Raw genomic sequence first — 9991 nt, forward strand, 5'->3', positions numbered from 1 at the left:
TGTTCGTGGCGTGTGTGACTCTGTATATATAGAGCGGCCAAACGAGTCGAGCGCGTGAGGAGACATTAACAAACGCGTTATAGCAGTGTGTGCGTGAAATTACGAAAAGGGCACTTGGCCATGTTGTCCGTACCATCATAATGACCCAATGATACGAGGCCACGTAAGCACTCGGTAAGAAAAGGCAAATATTTCATCTGTTGTGGCTCAAATCAAATTTGAGTCGTTCCGGCATTTGGATTCCTTTCGGCTTGGCTTTCATCTTGTCCGAGACTGAAAGCTTGTCTCCCAGGAATTTTTTTGGGCCACGCATTTACCCGAATTGACCTTTTTATGAAATGTATTTGTATACTTTTTTTGTAATTTCTTAATTGATTAATTTTCTTGCTTATATTGTAGGAACTACAAGTAACAAATTTAAGTCTCAAACGAAAATATGACAATTAATAAGGCGATGAATTCGTAAAATCACGACCGTACCGATTAAGGTTTGAATAAACTTAAGCTGATTTCAAAATGCCGGGTCATAATGCACGTGGTGAAGTTTTGCAAGATAGGATTGAAGTGAAATAATGAGTGTTGAAAACAAATATCGGTATTTACGACAATTCGAAAGATTGAAAGTGCTTTTAAAATCGGGTATTCATGACATTTTCACTTAATAGAGAGGCCTGATTTTACAAAATGGATGTAGACACACATGACATAGTAAGAATCAAACGGATGAATTAGTACGAGAAAATTTGTGTAAAAAGTCACAAACATATTGTACTTTTGCTAATTCAATCATAAAATTTTTAATTTTGTCAATAGAGTTCTAAACATTTTCATGTTTCGCCAACAAAGTTCATTCGATCAAGTTAGGTCAAAAATTATTGTTGTGGACACATTTTAATAATATTTTTTAAGGTTTTTTTTTCCTTTTTTGTTTTTGTTCCTTCTTTACTTTTTTTTCTTTTTCCCTCCGCTGGGCATTGTCAATGGTTGATGGAGGTCGCCGGTCTTAAGCGAGGGTTGCCCTCGCTCGATTCGACGAAGGGCCGACCTCGCTTGACTCGGTGGAGGGCGACCCCTCCTAGGGCCGGTGTAGGAAAAAGGAAAAATTTGAAAAAGAAAAGAGAAAAACAACAAAAGAAAAAACACAAAAAAGACATTAACATTTGTCCATATCGGTATCAACCGTGCCACATTGGACAGCTGGCGCCCAAGTCATTTTCGATCGAAATAAGTCGGATGAACTTAATTAGCAAAACGTGAAAAAGGCTTAGGACTCAATTGGTAAAATTAAAAGATTTAGGACTAAATTGATAAAAGTGCGATACATTTCGAATTTTCTAGACAATTTTCCCAACTTGTATCCAGCGCATCGAGACAAAGTAGATGGTGGTTTGAATTCAGAGTCTGGGATTCAAAAGAAGATGGTGAAGAACTTCATCGTGAACAAAGCTTAGATTTGGCATTTCACATAACGCAAAAGAGTTCTCAAACTCAACAGCATATGGTAATGGCATCGTCTCGCGCGGAGCAAAAAAAGAGAGCATGGCCCCAATCACTCCAACAGAGCATGGAGTTGCTTCAAATGTAGCGCGAGATCGAACCGGACGAATTTGAAGTCGAAAGACGGACCAGAAGCCTGACCAACAAGATCTTATCTGAGACGAAACAAGAAGACGGCAAAACGCGATACCTGATGCGTTAGAACAGCCTGAGACGTCGCGAGATCCAGATCAAGATCCTGAAGCAGCAGCTCCTCTGCTCCTCTCTCTCTCTCTACTGTCGAATCTAGTCAATGGTGGAGGAATGATGATGGAGCTGGATCAGGGACAGGATGTGTGCATGCGAAGAAGAAGGATCGCTCTTAACCAATGGAGACACAGTTGTCGATCCTTGGACGTCCACACCATACATGTCTGAAACCCAGAAACCATCGGAAGTGGTCCGCCTTCTTCTCGCGCGTCCTCGCGGGAACACATTAAAATAATTCCGCACGCGGTCCTCATTTTTTCATTTTTTTTTTCCTGATGTTTGTAGTGCGAAATCTTGTGAATCAACGCTCTGGAAACAGCGAGAAAACGTGGCCGCGTCGGATGCATCTTTCGTCTAAACATTTCGGCCCGATGAATCCCCGGACACGTGCGACTTGTGTCGCCCCCACGTGCGTCTAGCAAGGCTCCACCTGGAATGTGGCTCTTGAGAGATTGGTGTGAGCGAGGGGGGCATGATGTGATCTGATTAGGGGAATTGATATGTTCGAACCGTACATTGAAAGCACGTTTATTTGAACGAGGACTGTTTTTTTGAAAATTATTTCTTGATTTTCTGATATTTGGATGATGGAAAAAGTGACCTATTTACGAAAAATATTTTCCATTGACTGAAAATAATAAACTGAGATTATGAGAAAACGGCTTCCCATTGTGACAAAAAAGGAAATTACTTTCTCTAAACAATCAAATAAATTAATTGATTTTCATAATAAATGATAGTTTTTATCATAAAGTTTTCAATTAAACAAACGGCCCTTAATCAATTAGCCAATAGCTTGGGCTATTACCATTTTTCCTTTTTCGAAACTTGCAACAAGAACTTTGGAAATTGAACAATGTAAGTAACTGGATAGATATTAGATATAAAGATGGTGTGGTCATTTTCTTTTTTCACATATTTTGTGTCCAGTACCGTTGATACGAGCAAGAGATAGTGATACAAATGATTCTTAAACTTTAGCCTAACGTGCAATGTGATCGCCGAACTTTTGCTTTGTTTAATGCGGTCTGTGAACTTTAACTCAATATGTATTAGACTCCCTGAACTTTCAATTTGTTTAATATGATTTTCGAACTTTTGAAACACATTAAACTTAGCCCCTGGTTGTATGAAAATGTTCAATGATGTCCTTCAATTAACTCAACTTCGGGGACGACATTGAACATTTTTTATAGTTCATGGACCATTTTTATCGGTTATGACATTTTCTTGTACATCATCTCCAAAATAATTGCATGGGTTGTGTATGCAATGTTAATTTTAATTAGTAAGGATTAAAGAATAATCTATAAGTGCTAGCTGAGTGATTAAATGTTTAGTTTGGATGTTGCGAATTGTTTATTAAAATTAGGGATAATGACACAAACGGTTCCTAGACGTTGACCCAATTTGCAACGTGATAATTGAACTTTTAATTTTACCAATATGGTCTTTGAACTTTTGGAAGATGTTCAACTTACTTGAATTAATGGAAAGACTTCCTATAGTTCATAATTAAGTTGAACACATTTCAAAAATTCGGTTACCACATTAGTCAAATCGAAAGTTCAAGGATCACGTTGCACATTAAGCTAAGTTCATGAACCATATTAGTCCAGTCAAAAGTTCGGAGATCACATTACACATCGAGTCAAAGTCTAAAAACCATTTACGTTATTTTTTCAAATTAGGGTTGCATCTTCCACCCGAATTAATTTTTTGTGCCAGCCAACCCCGTCGAATGCGAATTGATCTGTATTCATAAAGAGGAAAGGTAGAAACAAAAAGAAAAAGACAAACAAAAAAATCACTTGGGGCATTCTTAAAAACAATACCTTATGATTAACCACATGACCACTTTCTGACCAAAAAAAAAAAACCGAGGGGAAAGAATATGAAATAATAGAAAGAAGCGCGTTACCAAAGTCAGGGTTTTTGCGTGGGGGCAAGCTTCATCGTCGCGTGTTTGTTGGCTGTATCAGGGTTGGACGGCAATAAGAAGTGGACAAACGAAGCTGTTGCTGGCTTGCCATTTGGAATTCTCCGCACGCCCAGCGGCGGCGGACGGAAGATTCGTCGTATCCAACAGGCAAATTCTCTTTTCCTCTGGAATTTCCTTCGATGTTAACTATGGGCTGTGGTGGGGATAATTGTCGAAATTGTCCTAATCTATTGACCGGGGTCTATTTTAATCTTTTTTTTTTTCATGATTTGTCAATTTTATTTTGAATTTTTTTAATGATTTGCCAATGTGATATTTGAATATTACTTATGTCCATGATCTAACCAATTATGAATGATTGACTGTGAGATCGTGCAAATGTAAATTATCCGTAAATAGTGACGAGATAACGAAAAAAAAACATTCATTTAATGAGCTGAGTTAGGGTTGATCGGCCAAGTATTCCCTTTTCCTTAGAGTCCTTCCTAGGATAGTTTTTCCAGGTACTTTTGATCCGATATCGCCGAAGGTTTAGGACTATTTGGACAATTTTCCCTTTGCACGGGGACATGAAGACTCGGTTGTTTAAAGGTTGTTGAAATATTCTATCAATCCCACAAGTTGTACTGAATCTTATTTTCACATATAATCGACACATGAATCATGCTTGAACAGAATTAGCTAAAGTGTTCTTAGATCATCCAACCAATGCAATAAAACAAACCAAGAAGTTCTTTCGCTATCGAATTCAGGATTCTTGAAATGATTATTGCGGTGTCCAATGTCGTACTCGGCCTATATGATAATTTCGTCGGACTTCTTATTTGTGACACCAAATTTGAGACGTCGCAAAAATGAATCATTCATTTTCGAGGGGATTAAATGATTATTATAGAAAAAGCCCGGGCAGGTGAAGGGAACTTAATTTGTTTCAAACAAGTAAATTTACGGTTGGACCTGTTCATTACAAACTTAGAAATTGAGGAATTAATTTCATGCCTCACCATATATTTAAGAGTCTTTTTTTTTTTTTTGACGTCATCATTTTCTAGATCCAATAGTGGCCAGACAACTCATGGATGGGCTCGAAGTTCACTTCCGACATGCTTGGGCCAGGCGCGGCACCGGGTTATAAATCCTGGACCGGTCCAGTTGTGCCCGAGCTAGGCCCGTCTTGCAAAGAGAGAATATTATGAATCTTTGAAAAATTAAAATGACGGGACAGGCCTGAGCAAAGAAATTAAATCCGCATCTAACCCGTAATTAGATTTATCTCTACGTATCGTGTTTTGCCTAAAGAGGAAAAAAGCCTCGTATGAATATTCTTCACAGAGCTATAAGAAAATTTTACTACTTTCAATTGCCCAAATTCCAAATAAATTACAAATTACAACATCGACCTGACTATATTCGCAAAAATTCCCCGTAAAAAACTTTCAGCACTCATTTTCTTTTTACTATTAAAAAAAAAAAAAAAAGAACTCAATCCTAGTTGGGAAAATGCGTGACGGAAAATCTCGATCCACAGAGATTTTCCTTTTTCCACCATGAAAAAAAATAAATTCCGAAGACGTATCTCGTCAATTAAACTCAATCTAAAGACCAATATTTTAAATTAATTTTTCCAAATAATGCAATTCTTCAACTTAGGACTTTAATAGTAATCTATACTTGTCAAACCCCACACGATATTTGGCAATATTATCTTTTGTGGCCGTTTGGCATGTCTCAGCTATGGCCGTCGTTGTTCGCCACCATCTTCGCCGTCAGACCACAGGCGAAAGCCCCGCCCGGTATCTTCATCTTCCCCACCGCGTCCAATCCTTCTCCGAGCACGATCCCCATGCCCATGTGCAGATGCGGCTCGATGTGGCAGTGGAAAGCCCAAGCCCCCGGGTTGTCCGCCACGAACCTCAAGGCGGTCCAGCCGTACGGGAATATCACCGCCGTGTTCCTCAGCGGCGGGTTATTCAGATTCAGCCTCTTGTCGCCGTCCTCCGCCGCGAACTTTCCCTCTCCGTAGCCCAGCACCCAAAAGTCGTGCCCGTGCAGGTGCCACGGGTGGATCTCGCTAGTGTTCGCCGACAGGGCGTTCGCGTTCTGGAGGATGATGTCGACCGTCGTGTTGAGCCCTAGCGTGTAGAGTCCGCTCCCCACGGTGGAATTGGGGTTTGCTGGCTGGCGCATCACGTCATAGTCCGCCGGGAAGCTCTCCGGCGGGCTCCTCAGGTCGAAGGCACCATGGATGTTGTACTTGATCGAGCCGAGGTACGGCGTCGGCGGGAGCGAGAGGGAGATGTTGTTGATCGACCACTTGGTCTGGCCGTTGAACTTGCTCTGTGTGTTGAGGAGGAAGATCCGGCGGTCGTGGGTCGCCGGCGGCCGGGGGGAGCCGGCCAGGGCGAGGATTCTAGAGGAGAAGGACTTGCTGTGGTTGTAGTCATTCCAGAGAGGGGTGGTCGGGGGCGGTGAGGCGGGGAGCTTAGAGGCGGAGTTGGGGCGGTAGTTGAGGACGGTGAGGGCTTGGGAGGTGTTGGGCTGCCTTCCTCTGACGCCAACGGCGATCCAGTAATTTTGGCGTGGGTCTTGGTCGGTGGTTACTAGGATGGAGTAGGTCTCGCCGGAATAAATGTCGAGGTCGTCAACGGTGAAAGGTTGGACATAGTTACCGTCCGCTTCCACCACCACCATCTTGTGACCCTGACAAGTACGAAAGAAAATAATTTATCACTCGTGATCTGTTTTGACTTGTGAAAATAAAGAATTAAAAATAATCCTCGTGGAATTACTTTTCGACTAACATTTTCACAATTGTCCCAAGGGCAATTTTCATTTTTAAGCATTTCTATGGGGAAAAAGGATCCATTTTCTCATAAAAGCATCATTTTCCTAAATGAATTTCTTATTTTCCCTTTTAAATTATATACCCCATGTTTCTACTAAAACAATTCTATGATGTGATTTTACTTACTAAGTGAAGTGTAAGCTATTTATACTTTCTAAACACTACTTATTTGTTCGAAAGCTTACACGATCGAACGCATCAGTCAATGAATCGATTTTCTAGATTAGTCGTTATAAACCTAGCATATCTCTAAAAGAGAGATATCTCCAGGTGGAAGCCATCGATGCCATTGTCATGAATCATGTAATCGAGGATAACAAAAGCAGAGACAAATTGATTATAGACCGAACTAGCAAAAGCGCGAAATGTTTAAGACTCTTTTTATAATTTTTGGTTATACATCGTTTGTTGTGATTCCTAATGACTCATTCTCATAGTGCGAAGAAGATAAGATGTGCATGACTATTGTTGCTACAATCATGAGTACAATCCTAAAAACCTACATTTGATTAGATGATCCTAATCGTTTCGAAAATCACAATGTATTTCAAAATGGAATTATGATCATATTATCCCACAAAGATCTTGTGTAAGATTCTTCATATACCATGAGAGAGAGAGAGAGAGAGAGAGAGAGAGAGAGAGAGAGAGAGAGAAGGGGGGTACCCCAATGGCCAAGTTGAGAGAAGCAAGGGCGGTGGTGCTGGCCAGCCTGAGCCTGTAAGTCTTGTTTGGGAGCACAGGAAGAATGAGAGGTGCACATTGTTCACCCCCTCCAAATTTGCACTGAGCTGCGGACGTGGAGTTGCTGTAGCTTGCGGCCAAAGAGCAACTGAACTGCCCTCTTCCATTGATCAGCAGAGCCTGAATCCAAAACCCATTATTTGTTAGGTAAATAACTTCGATAGCAACAGTGGGGAAAAAAAAAATGGGAGCCTCTAGCCTAACAGTCTAACAGTACTATTAATTATTTATGACCACACGATCTCTCAATCGATGAGTGCTTTATGCAAAACACTTGATGATGGTAGGAGGATCTACGGTTAAGACAATACTGTTAGAAAAACATTTCTCAAAAAAAGATAGCACCAAAATTGGGATTTTGGCCCGACTTTGTCTATTTAAGCTCTAATTGTGAGCAGATCCGTGGCTTGATCTCAACTACTAATATAGTCTCAGAGAGAAGTTTGCATGCGTATGTTGATATTCGGACTTGACGTTCGTTATCCACAATTTCGCTTAGAGATATGATCTCATAAAGAAACCATCTCCAACAACTATCGACACAACACAACTGGTGACCTTGGAAACCAACAACGGTCGTCTCGTCTCCTTGGTTTCTGGTTCTGCAACGAATAGATTAAAGTGACTTATCGTGTAGTGGGGAAGAGTATCACGGCTCAATCTCCCGGATGAATCCTTAAAAAAATAAAGCAAGTCGTCGTAGGGCGTGGCTGTCGGATTGAGTATTTTATTCCACAATAGCTGGCAATTGCCCATTAAATCATATACTAGTTAACTTGCACGTTTCAAAGTAGTGGCCGTTGGTTCTTTAAATCATATACCACTGTAACCTTCGCTTAAAAAAAAAAAATGTACCTAGCCTTATGATCATGAGGTGTATGCTTTTAGGGTTACCTGAGGTTCGCCAATCCAACGGAAAGGAACCGAAGAGAGGCCGAGCTCCTGCTCGTGCGCGGTCTTGTGCCACCAATCGCTGAGCAAGAGGTTGAACTCGCCGTCGTAGCGGAAGGGCTCTTTCTCTCCTTCTCCCGCCTGCACTACCAGCGACCCGTACAGCCCCGCCGATCTCTGCATCCCGTAATGCCCATGGTAGAAGTATGTCCCCGCCTGCAAACCAACGTCACAGCAACTCCTCAATGTTTTGAAAGTTATTCATCGTTTAATCTAGGCTATGTCGGAGTCAAAAGACAGATCCCGATCCGATCATTTCCGAACCTTCCTCCTCTATAGATAGGGTTAGGAGATTCACTAGAAATGACTTTCTCAAAACATCGGTCGCCTTCGCGAGGCATTATGATTGTGATTAAACAATGTTTTTGCAAGGTTCCGACTTCCAAACATCCTTAGTGGTTTCACCGGGGGATGGTCACATTAAAATTCCACAAGGAACAATGGTCCAAGCAAATTAAAACATGCTGGGATACCTCATTATCCAACGGTCGAACAGCGTTGGTTGTCTCGTTCAGCTCCCAACTTTCTCTTTGTTTCGTGTAAGCTTATTACATCAAATATGCAATGGTCAGACCCACCAGTTGACTCAGGCACACAGTGAGGACACTGAGATCAGATCCAGTGGTGGCCAAAAGGCGCGTTGTCGTGCTGATCTCAGTGGCTTTGGTTGGGGCCAACTGCCAAGCACTTGAGACCAGGCACTTCAGATGGATCTTACTCATTGATCCGCTCAATCCTCCGGAAGCTTCGTTTACACTCTTTTATCATGGTGTCGGCGTAGACATATTTCCAAAACGACGGCGCACAAATGCTTGTTATTACTCGACAGAACTAAGTGATCTGTCGTGACATGAGCCCATGTCAACTTGCATTATTGAAACAAATCAACAACCCACGTAGCCATGTGAGTTTTTTCTGTTCGAAGTACTTAGTTTGTGCGTAGTTTTTGTGTAAAGCTTTGTTTATACAGACTCGTCTTGCTAAATGACATGCGTCTTTCAAAGGGTTGACGTAGTAGTTTCGGAAGCAAAATACACTTCTTCTTTCGCAAACTCGTGACAGTAACTTTTTCTCAGTAGGGAAGTTTACCAATGAGCAGGTTGAGAGAGAGAGAGAGAATAATAACCTTGTCAACTTTGAATCTGTAAGTGAAAGTCTCTCCAGGGTTGATGGGGCACTGCGAGATGGAGGCTGTACCATCTGCCCATGGAGTCCCCAGCTGACCAATATAGTAAACAGAAGAGCAAATCATCATATCAAACTCTGGCCTTTCTCTCTCAAACTTCAACTCCAAGCATCCATCATTCGTCCACAAACTTGAGAGAGAGGGGGGATAGACAAACATGTTGATTAAACAGATTAACTACCTACCTGTCTGATCCCATGCCAGTGGATAACGACCCCCTCCGTGCTGAGCTTGTTGGTGAGCTCGACAGAGATGGTGTCGCCGACCACGGCCCGTATGGTCTGCCCCGGGAACTGCCCGTTGATGCTCATGACCACCCCTTCGACGCAGTCCGGAGACCAGTACTTGTAATCCACTTCCCATCTGAAGTGCCTGGTTTTCGCGGCACAAGTGCTCGGCCCAACCAAAACCGCTGAGATCAGCATCACAATGCACCATCTGGCCGCTAGATCTGATCTCGGCAGCCTCGATTCGCTTCCCGGGCCGACCATCGGATAGCAATGTAATAACTTGTAGGAAAGCAAGAGTGAGTTGGGAGCTGGACGGGACAATGGACGCTATTCGCCGTGGGTGGGTG

The 9991-nt window shown here is 42.1% G+C and overlaps 1 protein-coding gene across 1 annotated transcript; it reads right to left on the reverse strand.

Annotated features, from left to right (window-relative positions):
* Positions 1-4990: 4990 nt before the first annotated feature.
* On the reverse strand, positions 4991-9991 carry LOC115734541 (L-ascorbate oxidase-like). The gene is made up of 5 exons (XM_030665389.2): positions 9600-9991; positions 9355-9447; positions 8172-8384; positions 7200-7397; positions 4991-6388 (listed from the first exon to the last, which is right to left on the reverse strand). Exons 1-5 carry the CDS (start codon positions 9903-9905, stop codon positions 5417-5419), a joined length of 1782 nt encoding a protein of 593 aa, XP_030521249.1. The 5' UTR covers positions 9906-9991; the 3' UTR covers positions 4991-5416.

The sequence above is a fragment of the Rhodamnia argentea genome, chromosome 6 (genome assembly GCF_020921035.1).
Source record: "Rhodamnia argentea isolate NSW1041297 chromosome 6, ASM2092103v1, whole genome shotgun sequence".
Lineage (NCBI taxonomy): Eukaryota > Viridiplantae > Streptophyta > Magnoliopsida > Myrtales > Myrtaceae > Rhodamnia > Rhodamnia argentea.

What these genes read in the sequence shown, in the direction of transcription:
- LOC115734541 (XM_030665389.2), bottom strand. Translation starts at nt 9,905, where the DNA reads ATGGTCGGCCCGGGAAGCGAATCGAGGCTGCCGAGATCAGATCTAGCG. An exon ending in ACTGGCATGGGATCAGACAG is followed by an intron (nt 9,448 to 9,599) that starts GTAGGTAGTTAA and finishes TATATTGGTCAG; the next exon opens with CTGGGGACTCCATGGGCAGA. An exon ending in ACAGATTCAAAGTTGACAAG is followed by an intron (nt 8,385 to 9,354) that starts GTTATTATTCTC and finishes GTTGGTTTGCAG; the next exon opens with GCGGGGACATACTTCTACCA.